The 27162-nt window shown below is 40.1% G+C and overlaps 1 protein-coding gene across 1 annotated transcript in view; it reads left to right on the forward strand.

Moving 5' to 3' along the window:
* Positions 1-10911, forward strand: part of GALNT16 (polypeptide N-acetylgalactosaminyltransferase 16) — a 181507-nt gene extending 170596 nt beyond the window's left edge. Inside the window, exon 15 of the mRNA XM_032221458.1 lies at positions 8569-10911. Coding sequence (XP_032077349.1) covers positions 8569-8706 — 138 coding nt within the window. The 3' untranslated portion in view covers positions 8707-10911. The remainder of the gene's footprint in view (positions 1-8568) is intronic.
* The last annotated feature ends 16251 nt before the right edge of the window (positions 10912-27162 follow it).

A 27162-nucleotide genomic window follows, 5' to 3' on the forward strand; every position in this document is an offset into this window, starting at 1 on the left:
TGAAATTACAGCACCCAGGAATAATCAGAGCCATTGAAGAACTGTTTTCCAAACCCAGTCTTGGTATTAAGTAAGCAATATGTCTTACATTGACTCGTATGTGAATAATTTTATGGTATTCTTTTCATGTACCATATGGTCTCCACCATGGAAAGATCATTCTGGGAAATATTAAGACAAGGAATAGCTACAATACAGAAACCAGTTTCCTAGACATGGCAGTGGCTCTGTCTATTGACTTTCTGATTTCCACTATTTTTTTCCTGTTATTTTATAGAATCCATGTGATGCTCCACAAAAAAAATCATTTCTCCCTGTCACTTCTTCAGCATCGCATGTTGAAAGGTGTTGGGTTATAATGTTTTCAAAGCTCCTATCACAATAGCAGTTGCAGGAATTCAAGAGCAAACTGTTATAGTGCTTTTCTCAATTGGTTTGAAAGTGGAATTGGGTCAAAGCTAGTAACAATGTGCAGTCATGTCTGTTTTTATTATCTGCTCTCTCATCCACTAGGTAGCAAAAAAAGGAAATTTGTATCTCATGTTATGGGTCTCACAAGGATCTAATCATTCTCCTGTGCTGTTCAGTATTTGCATGACATCACTGAAGAGGCCATTTCAAATGTGGTGTCAGCATATAATACTCACCTCTATTTCTCTTCTTACCTGTAGCAGGTCTTCATAGTTGCTTAGAGCTAGGGATGAAGTCTGGTGAACTAAAATGAATTTAGATATCATGGATGTACTGTGTTTTCCAGTTTAGAGATGAGAAATTTGCCAGTTTTTAATGATGCATCCCTCCCGCCCTCTCCCTCTCCCTCTCATTCCCCCCTCCTTTCCTCTGTCTCTCAAAAAGCATGTCTATCACTTGGGATTCTCCCTAATTTCTGTCTCTTGCTAGGAATGCAGATCATCTCAATAGCATGGAAAACTTAGCTACATTTACCTATTTGAATTGGAGCAAGATAGCTTGGATCCATGCCCTTAGAAACCTCTTTTGAGTTTTATACGCTACATAAGGTGTTTAAAAACTGCAAATGATGCAGAATACAGCTGATAAATTATCAAGTGGAGAGGCAAAATAAGAGTACATAACACTGGGAGCCTTGGTGGTTCAGTGGTTAGAATGCAGTATTGTAGGCTAACTCTGCCCACAGCCTAGAGTCCAATCCTGAGAAGCTCAAGGTTGACTCATCCTTCCAAGGTCAATAAAATGAGGACCCAGATTGTTGGGGCAATATACTGACAGTTGTAAACCATCCAGAGAATGCTGCAAAGCACTATGGGGTAGTATACAAGGCTAAATGCTAAGTGCTATTGCTGCTTCTGTTGGCTTCCCGAATGACATCAAAGCCACAAACAAAATAGAAGTTGATCCTCTTGTAAGGAAACAGGTTTTACTGAAACAGAAACTGCCTAAAGGAGAATTTTTTTTCATCTCATTTAGGAGTAGAAAGGTTGAAGTCCATGGAGGGAACCTGCATCATTGCTGAACTCCAAACCATTTTTCTAGAGATCTCAGTACTCAGGGAGGCAAAAGCAAAGAAACTTCTTTCTCTTTTTTTTTTGTCTCACAGCAGATGCTCTCCCTCTAAAAAGCATCCCTCTATCTTCCCTGGATAATTCCTCGACCTCCTGTTCATCTCCACTCAGATTTGTTTTCCCCACTTTTCTTTCCTTTACCATGCAGTGCTGAAGGATCCCCTTCCTTAAATACCCCATCTCTGATCTGTTTCCTCATCTGCTACTGCTGCTGAAAAAAGGATGCATGTGTGTGTGCGTGAAGATAAAGGATTGGTTAATTTTATAAATTGTATGCCTTATTTTACAGGCAATTAATTTAATCAGTAGCTATCAACTCTATTAATATTATTGCTTCTTTTATTCCTGTCATTTTCTGAATATGGTTTCTGACCAGCATATGGGCACCTCACCCCAATTAATCACATTTATAGGAAGGTAGGGAATTCTCCAAAATTGATTTCAGCTCTGATTGATAACATAGAAATTTTGTATGTGTTTCTAATATTTATTTTTCTTATTCTGCCTTTGAAAGAGTGGGAGAAGTTTCCTGTATTCAGGAGGGTAAATTTGGGGTAAATACTATAAATATTGTGATTACAACGTAAAAAAGTTGAGATTTTAGAAAGAGTGCAGAGAAGATCAACAAAGATGATTAGGGGAATGGAGGCTAAAGTATACAATGAATAATTGTGGGAACTGGATATGACTAATCTAACTAAGAGAAGGACTAGGGCAGTGATGGTGAACTTTTTCTGCACCGAGTGCCAAAAAGGTTGCACAGAAACGTTGCTCATTGTTGCCGCACTTTGGAAAAGCCTAACTTCCGGGTTCTACCATGCGTGCCGCCCAACGATCAGCTGGCCGGCACGCATGCACAGGCGGGTTTTTGGCATTGCCATGCATGCGAAGGACAGCTGATCATTGCACATGTGCACATACATGCTATTCTATTCCATTCCATTCCATTTCATAGTCAATAGAAAGAAATGCCTGAGAAAAGAGAAAAGTTATCCAGGAATGAAAATCATATGTATCAAGCTCAAAAACTCAAAGAAAAGAAAGAAACAAGAGGGTGCCTTTTTGAAAACCCTACAAAATGAGAAAATGAGCCAAACTACAGGGGGGAATCGGAACATGACTTTGCCTGGGGCGTCAAAATGTCTAGAGCCAACCCTGAACAAAGCTATCAGATGCAAATTTTCAAACATAGCTACGTTATGTTACCGCTCCCTGGGTGGCATCTTGAAAATGGAATGGCAGGGAATATGGGAGAAATTAATGAAATCAAGCCAATTGTTTGTAGCTAGCTAATTACAAGATACAAGGGTTGTGGAAATGTAGCCCCCTGCATGTATTCTCCACCCTTGATTCTCATTCTTTTCCCCTATCTTACTTTATGATTTCACTGAACTGAATGATTATTAAAACAGCTGCTGTATTTCAAGTTCTGCAATTAATGGAGGGATTCTTTTATATAGCATCATACATTAGCAAGAGAAAATGTTTGTTGAGTACCTTGCTGTTATGGGCCCCGCTACTGAAAAGCCAATAAACAGAATCAATTGCCTCTGAAAGTGGTTACAGATTAGTGGTCTCCTAATCCAGAAAACAATCATGATCAATTGTCGCTGATAGGACCAAGTTTTGCTTGATGACTAGAAGGAAAGGATTATTCCTTGTCTATCACCACACGAAAATAAATGTGTACAATTTGAAGGATCCTTAAAGATACTCAAGAGTAGCCTCTGCCTACTTCTACCAGAAGTAGAATTCTCAATGTTTTTCCTTCCTTCCTGAGGTATTTCTTAATCAACAGTTATGAATTGTCCTAGCCTGGAAGTAAACATTGATAAATACTTTCAGTTAATTTTTTCTTTCTAATGATGAAACAAACCCAATCAAAACTAATTCGGGTCATCGTTTAACACAATGTATAAACAAATAAATAATGTTAAAATGCATGACAATAAAATGATTCTAGTCCTGGATTAATTTCTCCTCAAGCAAAAGTACTTTTCATTTGATTAATTTTCTCCTCACTGTCTTCAGAAACTGGTTCAGAATATTATTGCCTTCCTAAAATCAGATTAAAATGATGGGGGATTACCTTTGAATTATTTCAAATAATAATAATGCAGATATTATAAATACAATTGGCCAGAATGCCTTAATTTAGCTGAGGGGGGCAGTTTACAAGAAAGACTAGGAGCATCTAAATGCTGAGTTCTGAGTCCAAACCATTTCAGAAAGATAAAACAAAACAAATGATAGAAAGAGAGGCCTGCAGAGAGACTTCGAGGAATTGTCTTATATTCAGTGATCAAAGTAGCTCTAGTCCTAATTGAATTAAAATTCAAATTACAGGTAATTCTCAAATTATAACCGCTCATTTAGCAACTGTCTGAAGCTACAACAGCACTGAAAAAAGCAGCTTACAATTGATCCTAGCACTTACTACTTAAATTTGTCATTAAATTTATTATGGCCAACAGACTCTGGGTAGTTTGCACAAAGCTGGCAATGTGCATATTTCTTTTATACTGTAAAATGAAATATACTGCACATATGAAAGCTATTACAGTAAATTTAATTCACAATTATGGCTGCAAGAAAATAGATGTGGGATATAATTTATATATATAAACTGTACATATATTTATAATGGTATATATAATAAAGTATATACAGGTGGTCCCTGATTTGCAATAGTAGCAGTTCAAAGTTGCAATAGCATTGAAAAAAGTAACTTATGATCGTTTTTCACACTTACAGCACACACTTACAACCATTGTAATGTCTCAGGTCATGTGATCAAAATTCAGATAGATGGCAACTGGTTCATATTTATGACAATTGCAGTGTGCTGAGGTCATTTGATCTCCTTTTGCGTCCTTCTGACAAACAGAGTCAATGGGGAAGCCAGATTCACTTAACGACTAGGTTAACTGCACAACCTCTACCTCATCTCCAGCAGCGGAGAACACATCATTCTTATCTGTTACTGTTTATTCCTGTGTTTGGTTAACATCCTGCTTTTCTATCCTTACAGCAGGATAACTTCAACTTTAATGGGTGGATTCCTTAAAGAAGCCACAAATTTTTTGTCAGGCTCAAATAGAGGCTTCTTTCAAGTTGAGATAGCAGTAGCACCTGAGTCCGAAGCATATTTTGGGAGGGGGTTGTTTCAAAGGGTGCAGAACAAGAGCTATTTCGGCCATTGAAAAATTCTCTACTACAGGGATGTCAAGGCCCCCGAGGGTGCTTAAATATGGCCTGTGGGGCGGGCCTGGAAATAACAAAGGATCGCCCTGCGGTGCCTCTGGCAGCCAAAATGGTACGCATGCCCCCCTGCCCCGTTTTGGCTGGCAGGGTGTTGTAGGAAGTCGTCCAGGTCAAAAACAGGGCAAGGGGGAGGCAGCGCCCCCCATGCCCCATTTTGGCTGGCATGGTGCTGCAGGAAGTGTATGTCGTCCTCCCCCCCCCCCCGGGCCGCCTATGGAGGAGAACTACAATACTGATCCAGCCTCAAAGAATGCTCTAAGAATGCTCCTCTGCTCTAATATGACTGCAGCTTGGTGCTGTTTGCAGCTACTAAAACAATATCTTTGAAAAGTGAATAAGCAGATACAGCTGTTTTTTTTCCTTAATGACAAAAGCTGATAAAGGCCCTTGCATTAGATATTTATAGAATTTAATATCTGTATATTTGCAGCCAGCCAGAGATCTTGATATTCTAAAACAGCTTAGATGCTAGCCTGAGAAGAATGACTTAGGAGGAATACTTATTGTGCGCTAGCATTAATGTAAAAAGAAAAAAAAAGTTCAGGTCAATTAAATGGTGCTATTTGTTCCTTGCATGTAGCTCTGTCAGCCTATGAATTTCATCCATTCAATAGAAGCTACCCATTTGTCCCTTGTTGCCCTTGTCAGCCAAGCAGATGAGACAAGAATCAATTTTATACCTGTGGGATGTGAGGCTACTAAGAGTGTGTTGTCATGAAGCATCTTTTGCCTTGCTAAAGAAGATGATGGAGGCAGAAGGCCCTGCCAAGAAGAGGATTCTAACCATTCAGCTACAGAACACTCAACTTCTTTAATGACAGATGCCACACAATTTGCATTTTGGAATTTCATCTTCCCTGATTTAATACTGTGATTGCTATTTATTGTAAAGTTTCATTATGCTATATTAGCTGACTTCAAAACACATAGGAGGAGTGAAATACAAAGCCAGCTATCTGGGGCAGAAGGGATTGGATCTCCATTTCCCATAACATACGATTTAGGTAAAGTCACAGGGCAGATGAAACAGTTAAGCAATATCCAGCTGTTAACGCAAAAATTACCGGTGCGCTTCCTCTCTTTTCTACTGCCTTTTCCCAGATCAATAAAACAGGTGTAGGCTTCAGATAGTGCTTGCTCATAGATTGATTTGTACAGTATAAGTGAGCAGAATCACAACCATGGAAATGGTCTACTATATTAACGTCAGTTACTGTACTTGTTTGTATGTTAACTGGCTAAAGTGAGGTTAGCATTACTCATGAGAAACTTAAGTAGAACTGCAGCAGGCACCAACAGCACACAGCAACACCTACCCCTCCCCCAAAAAATGAAGCATGTAAAAGTGGTTATTATTTGAATGGGAGGTCACCAAAAAATCTAAGAAATGTGAGATAGAATGGGACTTCAAATAAAGGTCAGAAAAAAGCAGAGTTCCTCAAACATTAAAAATTGTCTGAACAGCCTTTCAGACCACTGGAGGTAACCCAGTGGTGGGATTCGATTTTTTTTACTACCAGTTCTGTGGGCATGGCTTACTGGGCATGGTATGGCTTGGTGGGTGTGGCAGGGAAAGGTTACTGCAAAATCTCCATTTCCTCCCGATCAACTGGACTCAGGAGCCAGAGAATAGATGGGGGCAGGGGCAGTCGGAGGTGGTATTTACCAGTTCTTCGAAATACTCAACATTTCCACTGCAGGTTCTCCAGAACTGGTCAGAACCTGCTGATTACCACCTCTGAGGTAACCTATTCCATAATAAAAGAGAATTTTTTTAAAAGCATATTACTCTACCCCCGCCCACAACTTCAGTCTGACATAGGGAACTTTTTCAGCCTACCCATTTGGGATGAATGAACTGGATGGTTGGTTCTGTGTGAAGATTCCAAGAAACCAACTGTATCAGATGTAACTCTTGGGTAGATTTGAAAGATAGCATTGTGTGTTCAACACATTGTGGTAATATAGCTAAGAGGTTCTGAGGGTATGGGTAACAGCTCCCAGGGCATCATGCTTCATGAAGAGATGCAACTGGTACACCAGTGAAAATTAGCTAAAAGACCTTCCACACCATATAATAGTACCTGTAGGAGGACCTCTAAGGCAGATTTGCTATTTTAAGATGGGCTTCTCAATCCAGAATGCTACAATGCCAAATGGTTCTGGGCAACAGCACTTTAATCTTACAGAGATTCGATCTCAAAATCTAGCAGCTTCCAGCTCCAGGCCAGGACTTCCAGTATATCTGTGTCATCCTGGGGAGTGATTTATAATTAGGCATAACTGTGATCCAATGAATGTCTTCTGCATGGCTTTATATCAGTGTAAAATAATTATGGTGGGAGAGAGATGAACCCTGAGGCCCCCCACAAGTGACCTCCTTTTCTCCCCTATTGCAATTGCCCACTCAGGAAGAAACAGAACAACTAAGAACAGTGCCCCACCTTGCAAATGATCCAGAATATACCCTGGTTAATGATGCTTAAAACAATGCATGTCATTCACCGGAGAAATCCAAATAATTTCCTCCTCTTCCCTGGCAAGAATCCTGACTGAAAAGATCCAGACAATCAGGTTCCTCTCTAGCACAACATATACTTAGAGCTCTGCAACTTTCTGGAGACCCAGCAGTAGTTTTCAATATATTTATACCTTGTAAAGATGTCCAATTATTAAAAGGGTATGTTGAAATAGAATAGAATAGAATAGAATAACAGAGTTGTAAGGGACTTTGGAGTTCTTCTAGTCCAACCCCCTGCCTAGGCAGGAAACCCTACACCACTTCAGATAAATGGTTATCTAATCTTTTCTTTAAAACTTCCAGTGTTGGAGCATTTACAATTTCCGGAGGCAAGTTGGTCCACTGATTAATTGTTCTGTCGGGAAATTTCTCCTTAGTTCTAAGTTGCTTCTCTCCTTGATTATGTTACCTCATTATTGAAATTTCCATGGAAATATACAGATGCTTTCTCTCTTTAGATACATAGAAACCCATCTAGGAAAACATTGGGTCCCCACTTGCATCCTTATGCTCTAAAGGGTCTGTCCTAGCTACAATATAGTTGTATTACATTTGTATTGTATACAATACAGTTGAAAAACTGATACTAAGGTATATGTGAGAGCATGACAGTTCACCAAAAACAGAAGATTTACCAAGGAGAAAAAGCAATCTAATGTCAGTGGTTGTGTGTGTGTGTGTGTGTTTCTAAATTCCTCAGCTAGAACTCCTTGTTTGTTCCACTCTTTAAAGGAAAACAACCTTGATGTTTCCATCACAGACTGGCTAATGGATTTTGTGCTCCTTTATCAAAAAAGAGGGTTTGCTGAAAAATAAGACTGTTTCATGGATGGATAGGTCCTGAATCTGAAGTAGAATCTCCTTGAGTTTAAGATCAATCCTTCTATGTGGTTTTCCTGCTCACAATGTAAGAGTGGTTTGTTTTGGGGGTCTTAAATATAAGGTTTAAAAAAAAATCAAATCCCCAGTTGGACTGTCCTGGTGGTCTGACTCCCAAACACTAACCGATTCTTACTGGCTTAGCTTGTGAAGTTCAGCCAAGGCCATGAGATTAGAAAAAGACCTAATCAAAATATGAAATGATACTGTGTCTTAAAGAAGAAATTGAAAAAATTGCTACATCATTACTGTTTCCATTAGTAAATAGGTGTTTGGGGACACAGAGATAAAACAAGAGATGAAGGAAAGAAGAGGACACGTTTCACATGCTATTGTTTTTCTTTTCTTCTTTCCCCCTTGCAGAAATGGAAGATGAAAGGTAGCTTCATCCAACATTTTGTCAGTGGCCTATGCTTAGAAAATGAGTCCAGCAAATTAGTGACCAACATCTGCCAGTCGGATATTCTGGGTCAACAGTGGGAGCTGCTCCAAGCCACATGATGGTTGTCCAGCACCTTTTGGTTCTGATACTTTTTGCATGAGACTCTGGGAATGGAAGGGGATAGGGTGGGATATGAATTCTGGTTTTCTTTAAACCTAAATGTTTTGACTATGATCCTCAGCCAATAACCATTTCAGATGAAATGTCACTGTTTTTGGATTTATGTTAAAGAAGAAGTCGAAGCTGTATGGCAACATCAGTCGAAATGGCCCGTCTTGTCCCACTTTGAGTAACGGTGGGAACTGGGTGTGGAAGAATCTGTCTCAGTAACCAATATGTGTTTTAAGCTTGATTGACAGCAGTTCCCTTCCACTCCTTTGTCTCCAGAGAAACCTGTGGTCTATGATCCCCTGGAGTTGCTGCAGTTGATGTCTGTGACTATATGCTTGATGTGAACTCCTGATGAGTTTGCTTGATTTCAGACATGTCACCTCTCATTTTGCATGTGTGTCATACTGCTTGATTTATGGAAAGGACAGCAAGGAAAGGGGGCGGGCTCGGTTATGGAGAAGTGCATCATTGAGGAAAATTGAGGCAGAGGTAAAGCTTTTTTTGTTTTTATTTTTTGAATGTGTTTGATTACTGGAGCAGATTGATATCATCCCTTGCAGAGAAAGGGTACCTTGGTTTCTCCTGCAGGTAGGATTGATAAAACTTCAGGAAGAAAGCTAAACCGGTCTTCATACCAGAGAGGTATCTGGTATGTTTCTTATGCTTTAAACCTGAAGCACAGAAATATTGTTAAAAAGTACATCAACAAAAGGGTCCCTTTTTCTACCCTCTGGAGAGAACACATATTATTTCCTTCTGCTTTCATTAATATGTGCTTGGCATACAAGTGTGGGGAAACGGCAGCTCATGATAACAATTCTGTATTTTTGCAAACACAGCTTGGGCTGATGGCCAAAGGGTCAACTTGTGCTTGTACTTTTCCACTCAGTCCTTTTAGGTTAATCAAAATTGGATTTCTTCCTAAGGGCCTATCGCCTATTTCTCAGCCTAGTTCTGTCTGGGGGAATCTTTTGGAGCCAAGCCCAAAACAAAGCTCTTTTTCTTTATGTGTGTATGTGCTCGCTGAAATATATGAACCTGGACTGTTGGCCAAGATTCTCACAATAATTCCATATCACCTAGTAAAGTGCAAAGAGTGTGATCCTTGGTGCCTTTACTGATGGCAAAATGCTTGCTCTGACTTCATTTATGAAAGCAATTTTTATGAACATTTGCTTGGGAATCTCAACTGAATAGATCAAAAGGAGCCTGGTAGCATCTTTGCCAACTAATTAATTATGTTAAAAGGCATAAACTTTCAGTCGCTGCATCTCACTCTATCATAATGCATCTGATGAAATGAACTGCGGTTCACAAATATTATGCCTTTTAATAAAATTGGTTAGTTAGAAAAGGTGCCACCAGATCTCTTCCAGTTTTTGACTACCATAGACTCACACATCTCTCTTCTTACAAAGTCAACCAAATAAAGTGAAAGTTATTCTAAATAAATGCATGCAGAATTGAACTAAACACCATCTGTATGTCAATGGATCTGAGTATTGACATCAGCAGAATGTCAACCTGTTTACCAACTGAGGAAGCCATATGCAAAAGTACTAGGTCTTAGTTATCAAACCTGAATTTGAGACAATTTGATGGGCCTTTTCTGTTAGTTAGTTAACTATATTCTCTTCCACTCTGATTTGAAAGTAACATAAGATATAAGATACACTTAAATGGTCATTATGAGTCTAATTAATGAATTGGTCATTTGCACAACAGGAATACTCTCTGCTTATCAATTATTTCCAGTATAAGGCACCATTCTCATATAGACAAAGGTAACACCAGATTTCCAACAGTATCTTTAGGACAGATAGCTGCAAACGTGAAGAATCGATATCACTAAACCTTAGGAAAGTCCTCCCCTCAGTACCTAATTATTTCTAGTGGGTTACATTGGACTCTCATTTTGGTGGATGCCGTGGTGACCTGTAAGCAGCTCTTCAGCCCATTTCTGGGAGAAAATATGAAGAATTTAGGAGGTTTTTCAAGTTAGTAAAATACAGTTTATGGAAACTCTCAAAATTGTAAGATCACACACTTTGTATAACTTCTGTATTATATATAGCAAAAACTTTCCTTTAATGTAAGAAACGGTTTGACCGTTACAAAGATTTGAATGTTCATATTATTTATTACGAATGACATCTTGTATATACCTACCCAGAATAAATTTCAAGGGAATTTAATACCCAAGAAAAGAGTACAGAATTGCAATGTGAGGGCATTTTAGAAGTGCAGCAATTGTAAATCAATCCTTCTGGACAATGTTTTGATAATAAGAAAATAATGTGGCAATGACAGTAGAAATAAGCAAGGAGGCTATAACTGGAAGACATGTCATCTCATCCCCTATAATATTTGGTGAATTGATTATGTGCCATCAAATCATTTTCGACTCCCAGCGACCACATAAATTTTCTCCATGACAATGTATCCCTATCCTGTTCTTCTAAGTCTCCCAATGGTGCACTCATTCCCACTGTAACGGAGACCATCTACCTTGTTGCTTAAAGATGAAGAATTTGCATAACAAAACACTAATGTGCAGCACTCCAGATGTTACATCTGTTTCTAAACTAGATACCAAGACTTTGAGATGCCTGGGTTTCAATAATAGCCCCAGCCTGGGAATCCCATCCATCCAGGATGCTTCTAGGGATTTTCTATTGTGCAGTAACCACATATTCCCAGAACATTTTTCAGTGGGGGTGGGGTGGAACCAATATAGAGAAAATGGAAAAATTCTATTAAATCTTTCTATGAGTAGCATTAACCGTATCAAAAAGAAATTCTAGGAAGATGACGGTAGTCAAGCACTGATTTCCAGATTCAAAAATATTTTCAAAGTGATGCTTCTCTTATCCAATGCTTAAGAGCATAAGCTGATCTTAGGAGGTAGTATAGATTAATTCTTCCTAACATTATTTTCAATCAGAGAAGGACATTCTTAAATCTATGGCAACCATATGGATCTTAACCTCCCTTTTATTGCAGTCCCCAGAAAGTGAAATACAGAACTATGAATTCCCCCTGGATGTTTGAACAGAAAATACTAAAAGATGCTCAAGGTTTGTTTAAACTTATGCTAGTAAATCCAGAAACTATTTGCCTTAAATAGCCTAGAAATCTTGGTTTCATCAAGCTATTCACCACTGTCGCCCTCTAAAGCCTATATATGCCAAAAGGTTGTCAATTTTGCTTCAAAAAGAGACCTCTGATTCAGACACACATTCGTACTCATGCTAGCAAATTAATTGCTAGTTTTGAAGGGCTTTAATCCAAATGGAAGAGAGTGATGGCTGGAATATAAGCATCCACAAAAAGGATGATGAAACATGGATCATAATGTCAACTCTGTCGGTTACATTTTTGTATGCAATGTTACAATACCAAGAATCTGTGGGTTATGACCGGTATGCCCCGGTACAGGCCTGCCGGGAGCACCAGGTACCTTTCCAGTACGGTACTCTGGAGGGCCTGCCCGCCCGCGCTCCTTACCGGTATTTGGGCTCTTTGGGGCTCTTGTGCATGCGCACAGAGCGTAAGACCCCTGTGTGACGCTCCGCCGAGCAGCTGGAGCATCACAGAGGTGTCATGGAGCATCGCAGACGGTAAGTACACACACACACGCTGCGTGCGTTCATGTGGTGGATGCCGGGCCCCATTGCACTGTACCACCACTGCCAAGAATGTATCAGCATCACTTGCATTGTGATATCACAATAAATGTTTTGCCACTTTGGTCTATTCATGGTCAGGTACATGGACCCTGGTGGGCTGAAGTATGACCATTTGGTACCACTTGCTAAATTCAGTGCATGTGGTTTCCTCCAGTGTATCATGAATCGTAAATGTAATGAGAGCTGCAGAGCAAGATCCAATATTTTATTTTGTAACTGACACAGTCTGATCAAAAAGGGAACGATTACAAGAAGAATTTCAACCTGCAGCTATGGACAGACACTGAGGTAGGGAAAACCTGGAGCCAGCAAGCATTCTTATTGTAAGTTGTTGTACTGAGGAGCAAAGTCAGCCACAAAAAACTCCCTTATTAAAAGGAAGAGGGTGTGCTTTTTTTATTTTTTTTCCTGGGCAGATGAGCAGACTCCCAAATTTGGAACTATGGCTCAAATGTCAAATTTGATTTTCTAAAGATACCAATATGGGATCTAGAAGTGTTCGTGTAAATTGAGATTTTGCTGAAGCCTTGAACATGACAGCTTGCCATTTAATTTTCTTTTAATTATTATTAAAATCAGATGGTTTAGGGAGCCTAGTAGTATCAAGGACATCATCTGTGGCCATGCTCATGCTCAAAGACATCACAATGCCTACTCCAGTATACAATATTTTCATCAATGACTCATCAATATTTTTGACATGTTTTTGAAAATTAAAAGTCTTCAGCTTGTAAATGGAGCCCAACAATGAACAGTGACTTGATTTCAAGAAAGTGGTTGGAGGGAGTATAGTGGGTTTATAAACAAATGAATAAAATGACATCCACTATCCACTAACTGGGCAGGTAGAGAGTTATCAAGATTGACTGAACGAGGCTCCAAAATGAAATCCCAAATATTTTGGGAAGGGTTTGTATTTTCCCCCTTCCTCTTTCATTACCAACGCACTTCGTTGAAAATAATTTATGCCAACATATTTTTCTTCCCTTTTTAACCAAAGCATGTACAAGAACTTGTCTGTTAAGATGCTAGAATAAACTCCACTTCTAAAAGTTATGTTTTTTGGCCTTCATTTGCACAAATTGGCCACCCTTTACAAGCTTTAGGATTATCTCCAGCATCACTCAGACAATGCTTTTTCCTCAATCAGCTGGAACAGAGGTGTCAAACTCACATCGTCACAGCGGTGTCACGTGATGTATTGTGACTTTTTCCCCCTTCGCTAAACCAGGTGTGGGCATGGCCAGTGCATAACATGGCCCGGGAGTTTGACAGCCCTGAGTTAGAAGAACTGGAACAATAGTCACAGAAAGCACTTAACAGCATTTCCTATCTGCATAGACAAAATCTCATCCTAATAAACCCGAAAGGTGTTCAGGAAATTCTCCTTCTGCCTGCAATTGTTCTTTCATTAATCTACCTTATTTCTTTCTTTTAAATTGCTTAATTAGTTGCTTCCTGTTCACTATGTCATGCCTACGTTGTGGTTAATTAATCTGTTCCTGTTCTCTGCACAGGAAACTTTAATTACTGTTTTTCCCTTAGCAGCAAGAACAACTATTGGCTAAAGTTTATATTCGTATTGTTTTTGGGTATTAGAACTGTAAAGATTAATGTGTCAGAAAAGTTTTTTAGACAGACTCTTCTTAGAAATTTGCCTTTCTAGCAAAAACTACCTTAGTGAACCGAATGAATCATATAGTAAGTCTGGAGAGGTTTGAAGCCATCATTTTTCTTTCCTGGCAATGCTGAGTTTCTTTATTTATAATTATTAGGATCAAATAGGCATACATAGGTACAGCATCTCGGTTCAAAAGATATTGTCAACAACTTGTTGATAATTAAAGAAAAAACTAGTTATTGCATTGTCCCCCTATTTGTGGTTGGTATCTTCAGGAAGGCCACAAAACAATTAAAATAAAATAAAAATCCCCATAAAACAATTGCTCTATGGCAGTGTTTCTCAACCTTAGCAACTTGAAGATGGGTGGACTTCTTCAGTCCTCAGAATTCCCCTGGCTGGGGAATTCTGGGAGTTGAAATCCATATATCTTCCACAAGCTACCAAGGCTGAGAAAAATACTGCTCTATGGAATTTGTTGCCACAAGGCCTGGTGTCTATTATATAGTTTTAAATTTTAAATTAGAATATTTCATGAGAAAGAGGTTCTCTCCATGATGGCTGTGGAATCTCCTCAGCTAGAAGATAATATTCATTTGATCTGCAACCCATCTTTTCTCTTGCGGCATCTAAGGCAATTATTGTGTATCAAAAATTGGACCGTAGCTGTAGGAGAAGACTTTTGTTTTTAGTTTTTACTTGCTGTTTTCTCAGAGATATCTTTTTGATCATTGCAAGGAAGTAGAATACAAAAAACTAGTGACTTCATGGTCTAATCTTAACATGTTGCTGCTATTATATGGTTATAAACATAATTATCTCGAATGTTTATTTTTTTACTTTTATTCATAGTTCCAGTGGGTATCACTGAATAAGGAACTAATTAACTATCGCTAAAATATTTCCATGGAAACCAATGCAAAGCATTCTGAAATGCATCCTGGGAACTAAGCCATTATTCAACTAGATGTAAATGTAATACAGCCATGTGTATAATTAAGGTCTGTACATGAATTTTTAAAACAAAATTTACGCTGTTTCCTGCACCAATTTCAAATATCTCTTCCTTTCATTTAAGGATCCTATGTTGGGGTTTTTTTCCTATAATTTCTTGTTCCATCTAGATATGCTGGTTTCTCTCTTAGAGAATTTCAGTGGCTTGTCAAAGGCTTTCTACTCCCACTGGTTTAACAATTGCAACAAAAACTACAAATTATCACGAAAGGTCTGTAAATTCAATTTTGGGATGCAATGAATTCCCCCAAACTGAACATATGATAAGGGGCGCTTTGCTCCCTGATCCTATCCATGCAGTCTTCAAGTATTGCTTTGCATCTAATGAACAGCCTCTAGAATTGTTGCAAGGAAAGCAAAACTCTAAACCCTGGCCAGTCCCGTCCCTGGTTTTATCCATATAATATAGCAACATTCATTGGTCCTCTTAATCTGGCATTCCATCATTGTCTAGAACTGTATTGCTGATTTTTCCAGGAACAAAAAGTAAGCGAATGTAACCAATCTATTCTAATGTAGATCTTGGGAATAAGTCCATAGGATTTTTTTAAAAATCTCTTTGCAGAGTGGAATTTTATGAACATTAAGGCAACCCTCCCCATACTGGTTCTCTTGAGCTCCTTAGACTAATCAGAACTGGTCTTCTCTCCACCAGAACAGACATTAAATTTGGACAGATGACTTAAATAAAGGTCATTCATCTAATCAGAACTGGTCTCCTGCGCATTTTGAATTTTATCACTAAAACAAGCAGATAAAATAAAATCTGCACGTAAAAGGCACTGGCATTTAAAACAGTTTTAGCAGGACAAATCCTTGGCCTGATTTGATCTGCAGTGGTAAATAGCACTCCAGGGTTTTGAGGAAGCCTCACACATTCCCAATCCTTTTTAAGTTGAGATGCCAAGGGATCATTTTAGAGCTTTTGGCAGATAGAGCTTGTCCTCTGAACCATCCCATAAAGGTTCACAGACAAGGAGCTTACCAGCAGTGAAAGATTATCTTGGGACTGTGGTGATTGAGGGCCACAATCCCTTGTCATTAGCCTAACCCAAATGAGTAACTCTTAAGCCCTCCCTATGCTGAGGTGGTGGAAGCACATGGTGGCTCAGTGTCTAAGACGCTGAGCTTGTCGATCAGAAGGGCCGGCTGTTCAGCAGTTTGAATCCCTAGCATCGTGTAACAGAGTGAGTTCCCATTACTTGTCCCAGCTTCTGCCAACCTAGCAGTTCAAAAGCACGTAAAAACATGCAAGTAGAAAAATAGGGACCACATTGGTGGGAAGGTAACAGTGCTCCATGTGCCTTCAGCGTTTAGCCATGCTGGCCACATGACCACAGAGATGGCTTCGGACAGCACTGGCTCTTCAGCTTAGAAACAGAGATGAGCGCCTCCCCCTAGAGCCGGAAACGACTAGCATGCATGTGCGGGGGAACCTTTAGCTTTACCTATGCTGAGGCAACGGGAGGGAAAGATGGCAGCAACACCAGGAAACAGTGTGGTGAACTCCCACTATTTTGCAATAAGTCCCTGATATATTTTTTAAAGGAGGAAATATTGAGTGATCTAAAATTTAGTCCTATCATCACTTTTCAAGGGCAAATCTTGAGACGTTTTGGGCCGTATACTGTAGAGAGGTGTGCCTGTACTGGGCCAAAACAATTCTTCAATTCAGAGAATTGTGCCTCTGGGAAGATCACACTATATTTCATTGAAACAATAATAAGTGGCTTCCAGCTTACAAAGGAAGAGGAAAAATGAACAATAAAGAGGGAGGTCTTTTATGACTATTTTGAATGGTGGGGCAAGAAACTATAAAACTCTCTGATTTGCTTTTGGGATCTTGAGACCACATAAAGAAAACTGGTTACTGGTTAGAAAAACCAATTTATTTTTAAGGAACACTTTACTTTCTACAGGCAGCAGGGGTGTTGTTTCTTATTAGCAAGCAGAGAAACGCTGATGGAATGAAGTGCCTGTCACCTGGTTACTTTGTGTAATTTCATTATTATCTTTGCCTTAGTCAATGGATTTTCCTGACTGGATTTTCACTGGCTCTAGTCAATTTCACTCTGTCTTTGGTAATGGTGAGCCATATTTCTTTCTTTTCAGCAGGGAGAGGATTAGTGTGGGGAGGAGAGCTTTATTTAGAGGCAGGAATATTTCCTTTGGGGTTGACAGGATTAGGTAAAGTGGAGAACAGAACCTGATTCCTGTCATGTTTTCAAGATCAGGGAGAAAATGTCCTGGAAAAAGCTCTCCTCTCATTTCAGCTGAAACCCTTTTGTCTCAGGTTTATTTCTGGCAGTCTCAAAGGTGCCAGTGAGGCTTTTTATTTCCTCCATAGCATTCAGCTTGGATTTTGAATGAACACCACTCAGAGTCACTCCATGAGGGAGATGGGTAGTTTCGAAATATGATTAAATAAATGAATAAAATTTAGTGACTTCACTGGGGTATAATTTTATAGGGGTGGTTCTTGACGTACGACCACAATTGAGCCCAAAATTTATGTTGCTAAGTGAGATGATTGTTAAGTGACTTTGGCTCATTTTACAAAATTTCTTGCCACAATTGTTAAGTGAATCGCTGTATTTGTTAAATTAGTCAGACGATTAAATGAATCTGGCTTCCCCATTGGCTTTGCTTGTCAGAAGGTGGCAAAAATGATGCTGAGTCACTGCAACCATCGTAAATATGAACCAGTTGCAAAGTATATGAATTTTGATCACGTGACTATGGGATGCTGCAATGGACATAAGTGTAAAAAACAGTCCTAAGACACTTCTCTCAGTGCCATTGTAACATTGAACAGTCACTAAATGAACGGTTGTAAGTCAAGGATTACTTTTATTTATTTTGGAGTTTTTCTAGCATAGAGACATATGCATGCAGGTTGCATGAATGAAACACCCACCACCACCAAACAAATGCATTGCCCCAAGAAACAAAAATCAGAATCATTATTACATCACAAAATAGTATGAAGGTTTTTTAATTCTCCAGACAGAACATCAGTCAGGAAGAAACAGAAATAATCAGAAAGGGGCTGAGGAAAGGTTAATAATAAAGGGATAGGATCTATTTTTAATTACAACAGGAGGCCCCAATTTTTGGAACCAATGGAATTTTGAGGCTATGCAGAGAGTCTTCACAAAAAATGGCTGATGTTTTATTTTTCTCTATTTCTTTATATTCCACCTTTATTGTTTTTACAAATAACTCAAGGTGTTGAATATATCCAACACATTTCCCTCCTCCTATTTTCCCCACAACAACCACCCTGTGAGGAGGGTTAAGTTGAGAAATAGTGATATATGATATATGAGGTTAATGTGATACAACACATCAAATTATTATAAAATGAACTGGTGAAGATGTTCCCTTTCTACTTCCTTTTCACTCTCTCCAGGGGACTGTTTTCTTACCTTTCTGGCATACATCTAGATAGTCCCAGGGGTCTCAAACTTGGCAATTTATGAACTTCAACTCCCAGAATTCTCCAGCCAGCATGGATGGCTGAGGAATTCTGGGAGTTGAAGTCCACAAGTCGTGCTTGATGTCCCCTGCACTAGGCTATATACATCTAACAATTTACTTCCAGAAGGAATCTATGTGGGGTGGAGAGGCAAAGATAGTCTCATAAATAAAGGAAATATAGAAGTCTGGCCCTTTGTTTTTTCCACATGCCTATCTAAAGATCATTAACAAAAGAACAGGACAAAATAAATAAATAAATAGTATTTTAAAAGTCAGATGGGACAGAGGGTAATAAGGGAAGCAATACAGTGGTGGGATTCAGCCAGTTCACACTTATTGGGGAGGACCAGTTGTTAACTTTCTAAGCAGTTGAGAGAACCGGTTGTTGGACAAAATTTCTTTTTGTTTTTTTACCACTTACAGGGCTAATCCTGTAAGGAAGGCAGGAAGGAAATATTATGGTGCTGTTTCGAGCCTAATCTTTATTGCCCTGCTTACAGAAACTGCCTCCCTGGTTAACCCTTATTACATTGTAACAGCTAAGGCGAAGTGCCCATCGACCTGAGTGACATTGAGTTGGTCACGCCCAACGGTCACATGACCACCAAGCCACAACTACCCAGCTAGTCATTAGGGCAGAGAACCGGTTGTTAAATTATTTGAATCCCACCACTGAAGCAATAGACTCCATTTCAGACACTACATAATTAAAAAAAAATATGATTGTGCTTTACTTACTACATGCCAGATAAAAACCTTTGGAGAAAACTAGAGTTAACCTTGTATTTCATGGCTTTGAGTTGGCCTGATGTATTGCTTGGGGTCATGAAGAGTCGGACACCGCTTAGTGACTAAAGAACAACAAATGTATTGCTGGACCACAGATAAATGGTGTCACAACCAAAAGCAGTAATGGCTGAGAAAGAAAAATAATTAAGTCCTGACAGAAGAATAAGACTAATGCATCCTTTGAATTATAAATTACAAGGAACGACCAGTTCACATCAATGCTTTTCAAATCAGCCTTTTCCCCATAACCTCCCACTCAGAGTTCAGCTGAGAGTACTTAATGCTGTTAGTATTTAGCTTGCTTAAATGTTTGTTGTACAATGTGCTTTTTTAATCCTCCTCTAGCTTCCCCACCAATGCTTTTTTCTCTCCGCTTAATCTTGAGGAGAGATGTAATAGTGTCACTGGCAAGGAGGGTCCCAGGATGTCAAAGCCCTTCTAATTATTGCAACCTAAACTGTCAGCTATGTTTTCTGTCAGGGTAGATGAAAACAGCACTCAAGGAGATCTATTTAATACAGAGCTCCCACCCCCACCCCACCCACCCAAAGGCAATCGCCTGCTGGGTTCTTTTCTTCCCTCAAGCAATCTAAATGCTAAGTAGATCTTTAAAATAATTGCCACATAGAGGATGAGGAGCCAGGCTCTTCTTTGCAAACACCTGATGCTCATTATCAATATTTAGAATGGTAACGCTGTACCCTTTATTTCATACGACTTGGTCTCAGCTTGGCAATTGCACTGAGAAATTACATTTGCTTCTGTGACGCTGAAAAAAAAGAAGCGGGGAAAAACAAATCCTTGACCACAGATTGCAGGGGAAGAATAAAACCCCCAAATTTCATTTCTGTCCATCTTGCTACTTTTTTCCTCTAAGATTCTAAGGCATTCTTAGCTCACAATGGCCATATATTTCCAGGCCTGTGGTCACCAAGTGATGGTCCGCAGAAAAATCTTTGCATTTTTTATATTGCACTAAATCAGGGATCCTCAAACTATGGTCCCTGGGCTGGATATGGCCCACCAAAGCAATTACTCCCGCTTGCTGATGGGATGGGGTCCTTCAGGCACTTAACTTGGCTGCCTGTTTAGTAGCTCCAGCCCTTCCCTCTCTCCCTTCTTGGGAGTCCAGGTGCTTCAATGAGCAGTGCATGAAACTTTGGCCAGGTTCCTCGAAAGACAGAGTTTGCAGGAGGCCGAACTAGTGCCTGGGCTGGCTACAAGACAAACATTCATTCTTGGCCGTATTTGAGATTCCTAGCTGCAATGGATAGCAAACCTAGGATTGACCTCGGGCACTTCTCTCCACTAACAGGCGGCCAAGCTAAGTGCATGAAGGAGCCCATCCCATCACTAATTCATATTAGTGGTCCACGGCAGAGGTGGGTTCCTACCAGTTCGCACCAGTTCGGTAGAAACCGGTTCGTCAAATCTACCGAACCGGTTAGAAGAGGTTCCACCAGTGGACTCAGAAAGCAGGCCACACCTACAGAAGAGGTTCCCAAAAATTTTGAAACCCACCACTCACACACACACACACACACACACACACACAGACTCACACAGAGAGAGAAAAAGAAAGAGAAAGAAAGGAAGAAAGAAATAAAGAAAAAAAGAAAAAAAGAAAGAAAAAGTGAGAGAGATGAAAGAAAAAAAGGAAAAAGGGACAGAGACACAAAAGGAAGGAAAGACAGAGAGAGGGAACGAGAACAAGAACACATGGCCGGCAAACCACTCCCACCAGGTCACGTGGCCGGCAAGCCACTCCCACAAAGGAGGCCACACCCACAGAGTAGGTTCAAAAAAAATTTGAAACCCACCACTGGTCCACGGGATTTAAAATTATGATTTTAGTGGTTCCTGGGGTTCAAAAGTTTGATGACCCCTGTTTTAGGCAGTAGTAGGAATAGTAAAACCCTATTTTATTCCCTGGCAAGAGAGTAAAAGTGGGTGGGGGAACTCACATTAGAACAGGATGAGAAATCCTGTATTCTCAGATATTCTCAGATGACCACTTCAGGCATTCCTTGCCATTGGACATTCAGAGAGAGATTGCTGAGGGTTGAATTACATCTTCTAAGCCATCAGCTTTTCAAATCCAGGATGTAGCAGTAATAGCATGAGTACCAGAAAAAATTCCTGAAAGAATAATTCAGGAATAATTCATAAGGTCTCTGTGTGTATGTGTGCCTTTGAGTTAGTGTGGATTCTTGGTGACTTCCTGGTCGCTCTAGTTTCAGAAGAGTCTTGCCACTGTCTTCTTCCTAGGACTAAGACATAGACTACTCAAGGTCACCTACTTGACTTCATGCCTAAAGCAGGACTAGAACTCAGTCTCTCTGTTTCTAGCCTCTACTACACCTATTTGGCTCTCTTGACAGCTCCTCCATCCCAGCCTAGGGTCACCAGGATAGCAGATCCAGAGTCTTTTATGATGTTATCTGTATGATTAGAATTTAACCTGTAGTGCACTGCAGAATACTAAATGGTACTGGAGCCTCTTGGAGTGAAAAGGTGAAAAAGTCACAGCTCAACACCTGTGAGACATTGCTTTTGGCCATGCAGGCTCCTGATGGTCAGCTCAGAATTGGGTGCATGGGCTGAGCCTTCACACCCTGGGCCTGTGGAGGCTGAAGGAAATTGCAAAGAGAGGAAGAGGCATGCAGTTGTTTGATCTGAATGCTTGGAAGAAAAGACAGAGAAGGGGATGATGCCCCCACTTTGGAATTCTGTTCTCTCCAGGTAGTGGAATTAGGGAACCTTTGCCTGGGAGTAAGCTCTTTCTCGGGGTTTGCTTATAGTGTTGAACCAATTATGGCAGTGGTGGCAGTCAAATTTTTTCACTACCAGTTCTGTGGGTGTGGCTTGGTGGGTGTGGCATGGCTTGGAGGGCGTGGCTGAGGAATGATACTGCAAAATCCCTATTCCCTCCCCACTCCTGGGGGAAGGATACTGCAAAATCCCCATTCCCTCTCCACCCCACTAATCTGCTTTCCAGCTCCATTCTGTGCAGGGCAACAAAAGAAGACCCAGCTGATCAGCTGGGACTCAGAAGGCAGTGAATAGATGGGGATGGGGCCAGTCAGAGGTGGTATTTACCAGTTCTCTGAACTACTCAAAATTTCCACTACGGGTTCTCCAGAACCAGTCAGAACTGGCTGAACAACATCTCTGGTACCTAGTATGGCTACAGAGTGTTCCCTTCCAGCTGATAATATTGCTTCTCTTGAGGAGGGGAGATCCTCCTCCTCCCTCTTAAAGGGCAAGAGAATTCTGTAAAACAAAATGTTTCAGAAAAGAACATAATGTTCTCAGAACACAAAAGTTAGCTTACCTGGTCAAGGCAGCAAGAATCTAAACAACTGTTACATTGCAGCAAAAAAATTACACAAAACTCTCTGTTGGGCATTTAGGTATTTGCAACTGAGATTTGGTAGCATTATCCTGAACCACAAAATAACCAGCCACCTTTTAGCCTGGTGTGTTATGTGAATATAGTAAATATAATTGGTTTAGGTGCCAGGTGCCCAGTTTAAGTGCTACCTTGATATGCTTTTTTAACCCTGTGAAGAGACGGTGAGCAATCTCTTCCCTCTCCTTCATGCACTGGAGATAATTAATGGAAAGGCTGTCTTGGTGCTTATGACACAGCTGCCTGCAAAAGAGAAGCTAGTTCTACCTTCCTTGGTTCCAGGCTAACTGCTACACACCACTGTGCCAGATCTGTAGACACCGTATCTTCATTTATGTCACAACAAGATAAGGAGAGAAGTGGGAGTGATCACTGTTTCGTCTGGATTGGATTAAGCGCATAAACAGAAATCCTGAATAGGATTATTGTGCAAAGCGAATCCAGAAAACTGGGTTTAGTGAGCCAAGATTATGATAAACATGTAAATTTATCTAAATGGCCAGATTGGTGAATGGAAAATGTGGGTACTGTCATAATTATGTTGGGCAGTGAGTTGCCCCTTCCTTCACAGGTAGTCCTCAGTTTACAAGTATTTGTTTAGTGACTGTTTAAAGTTAAAATGTCACTCAAAAAGTGACTTATAACCATTCCTCATACTTAAAATTTCTCTGGAGAGTCTCAGTCATCCAGGTCATGGTTGTCCCAAAACGGCTTTTTCAAGAGGCAACTGGACTTTCTGGTTTTTCTTTGAAGATATTTCACTTCTCATCCAAAAAGCTTCTTCAGCTCTATTCCTCATACTTATAATTGTCGCAGTAGACCCCAATATCATGTGATCAAAATTTGGGCACATGGCAACTGCTATGTATTTACAGTAGTTGCAGCATCCAGGAGTCATGTGATTCTTATTTACGATCTTTCCTTCTGGCTTCTGACAAGCAAAATCAATGGACAAGCTGGATTCACTTAATGTCCACATGATTCACTTAATTGCAGTGATTCACTTAGCAACCATGATTTTAAAAAGGCCATACAATTGGATGCGATTCACTTAACAACTGTTTTGCTTAGCAACTGAAAATCTGGTCTCAATTGTGGTCATTACTTGAGAACTACCTGGACTTAGCAACAAATATTTCACCTTGATACTCCATTTGCTGGTAAGGGTTGGGGATGAAGGACAGTTTCTGTAGTCTTTACAGAAGTCACTATGAGAGCTCTAGGTGGGGGGGGGGGGAGTAATGTGCATAAAATTATATATATTTCCTGTGTCCTGTGTTAGGCTGCTATGTGCAAAATTATATTTTAAGTGCCCCTTCTCTGTAGGGCACTTAAAACATAAGTGAAGTCAAACAGGTACAGCCACTTGACGGTTCAATTATTAGCTGAACAAGATCTCTCTCTCTCTCTCTCCCTCCCTCCCTCCCTCTCTCTCTCCCTCCCTCCCTCCCTCCCTCTCTCTCGTTCTGTAGCCTGCTTTTTACCCAAGCATTTTACAACATATCCAACCTTTCTTAGCTTGTTGGTCAAGTCTGCTTGGTACAGTATTTTCCCAGTCATTGAAAGTTAACAGAAGGTTAATCTCTTGCCACAGATTGATATAAACCTATATTCCTTGTGGGTTAATAGTGAAGGATCGATGGAGAAGGGAGTATATATAACCCTATGCACTTAGCTGGTACTTTGCAACATCCAAGGATTAGGTAAATTCAAGGGATGTGGAAGTCTGAAATTCTGTTCATGCTACCTTTCACTGGGCATTCTAAAGAGAAACCCAAATTGTCAAGTTCATTGATTGTTGAGCTGTGTCACTTGCTTAAGCAGCAGCATTTTGTTCCTTTTGTGAAAAAGGCATAGACCATTTGACATTTACAAATTCAGCCACCTGAATAGTCTTTATTCCATTTCTGATCAGAACAAAAACCCTGGTCTCTTTCTGTCTCTGGCTGACTGGAATATTTTGCTCCCTAACAAGTTTTGAACGTCATTTCTGGGGGCTGAAATTGCTCTGTAGTTTTCTTGCCCATTGCCAGCTAAAGGGTTGTTTTATTATGAGGTATGACTCTGTCCTCTGTTTTTAGCTGTGCTTTTTGACCTCCATAATGCTATAATATCTTTCAAGCAGATGTTCTAGTTTCACAGTTGTAGAGTTAAACAATTTCCCAGCTCTTGTTCTAGTGAGAAATCAATTTAATCTGAAGGTGGGATGAAATTGTTTGGTTTGGATGGAGAGCAGGGAGGTCAACTTATTGAGTTCATTCAATGTGATTAACTTAATTCACTTTTCAATTGGCTTTTTTTTTTAAAGGAAAGTGCATTGCAGGAAGAAATTATTAATTTCAAAGCTTAAAAATCAATGTTCCTTAAAGATGGGAGATCAATGTAACTCAATGAAGTGGGCCAAGTGGAAATTAAATAATTATATTTAGTTAAGCTTATTTGACCTGGTTCTTAAACAGCTACTGAAAGGAAGTAAAATTGTTTGTGAAAAATGCACAAATGCATGAGGAAACTTGTGCAGCAAATCCTTGTTGGTTATGCACTGATGCAGTTATCTCACCTGTTGTTTTAGTAATATGATAAGTCAGACGTCCCTGTTATAATGGATTAATGGGCTGTACAACACAACACATGTCCCTGACTATTGAAACACTATACCCAGAGATGGTTTCAACTGGTTTTGACTGGTTCGCCCACCTGCCCACCCACCCACCCCAGCTCTATGCCGTCCTATTTAGGCACATTTTTTAGGTCGGGCACATGCATGGAAGGCACACATGCTAGCAAAGTGCATGTGCGGAAGGCCACCCACATGCATGGAAAGGGCATATATGGCCGCGAACCGGTGGTAACAAAGTGTGACACCCACCACTGATTACACAGTTTCCCAAGCAATGCATGGTACAACATCTGTTGTTTTCCTGGCATTTTTGTGATATCTGGTTGTTGGGTTTCAATTTGTCTTTCCAATAGGAGTGCCTAATAGATACAGTGGCAGTTGCTGAGTATACAATTGCTGTTAAAAATATCCACTTAAACATCAGGATATGCTCTAAAAGATAAAAGAAAATTATAAATAAAACTACAGGAATACAAGTTCCTTAGCAACATGCACAGCTTTATAATTCACAAGGTTAACCATCAAATTCAGCTTGTTGTATTTCTTCTTTTTGAACAATTTTGCAAAGGTTTTTAATATACTTGCTAAGATGTATTTAACTTGTCTTTTCCCCTTCCCTTTTTTTTTTTTTTGTTTATTTAAAGTGAGATGGCAGCGACCAGTTTTCTAAATGAAGATCAATCATCTCTGGCTTTTAGTTGAAATTGAGCAAGACATCTGTGTAGAATTCTTACAGTTCATTAAATGAACCCAGATATGAAGCTTCTATGTTGCACTCTTTCTGTTTTCTCAAATGGGATTTAGAATTTGCTGATGAAATTTTGCCAGCTCCACAAATAGAAAGCAAAGGAAGATCACAAGACAGACTAAGTTGTGACCAATTCATTTTTATTAATTGCATTTAGCTGACTGCATAACCTCCCTACAAGCTTGCCATATTAAAAGCACCAAAGCATCAAAGCACCAAAAATTGTAGTAGACACTTCCATTTATTTTTGGCACACTTTCACTAATAAAGCAGATCATTTTCCTTTTTTCAGGGAAGAAAAGGGGAGGAAAAGAAACATGTGCCCCCATTGCCTCAGTTAGTACCATAATTTTAAAAAGATATCTATTGGCTTAAGCCAAAGAGAAAAATTGGGCAGAAGAAGCCCAAGTGGAATCATTTTTTTTTAAAGCAGTAGAAGTGATGTGCCAGTGCCTGGAGGCTGTTAGAGTCTGGATGGGAGCAAACAAGTTGGCACTCAATCCAGACAAGACCGAGTGGCTTCTGATGTTCCCTCCCAAAGATTGTCCAACTGTTCCATCTCTCAGGCTGGGGGGCAAAATTATACGCCCCTCAGAGAGGGTTTGCAATTTGGGAGTCCTGCTGGATCCACAGCTGACTCTAGAACACCATCTGTCGGCTGTGACCAGGGGGACCTTTGCCCAGGTTCGCCTGGTGCACCAATTGCGACCTTACCTGCATCGGGAGGCCCTTCAGACAGTCACTCACGCCCTTTTGACCTCAAGACTGGATTATTGTAATGTGCTCTACATGGGGCTGCCCTTGAAGAGTGTTTGAAGACTCCAATTAGTCCAGAATGCAGCTGCGCGAGCGATTGTGGGTGCACCAAGGTACACCCACGTTACACCTATCCTACGCGAGCTGCATTGGCTACCTATTAGTCTCCGAATCCGCTTCAAGGTGCTGGTCGCTACCTATAAAGCCCTACATGGCATCGGACCTGGGTACCTGAGAGACCGCCTCCTGCCGATTACCTCTCTCAGACCAATTAG

The sequence above is a fragment of the Thamnophis elegans genome, chromosome 1, assembly GCF_009769535.1.
Source record: "Thamnophis elegans isolate rThaEle1 chromosome 1, rThaEle1.pri, whole genome shotgun sequence".
Taxonomy (NCBI): domain Eukaryota; kingdom Metazoa; phylum Chordata; class Lepidosauria; order Squamata; family Colubridae; genus Thamnophis; species Thamnophis elegans.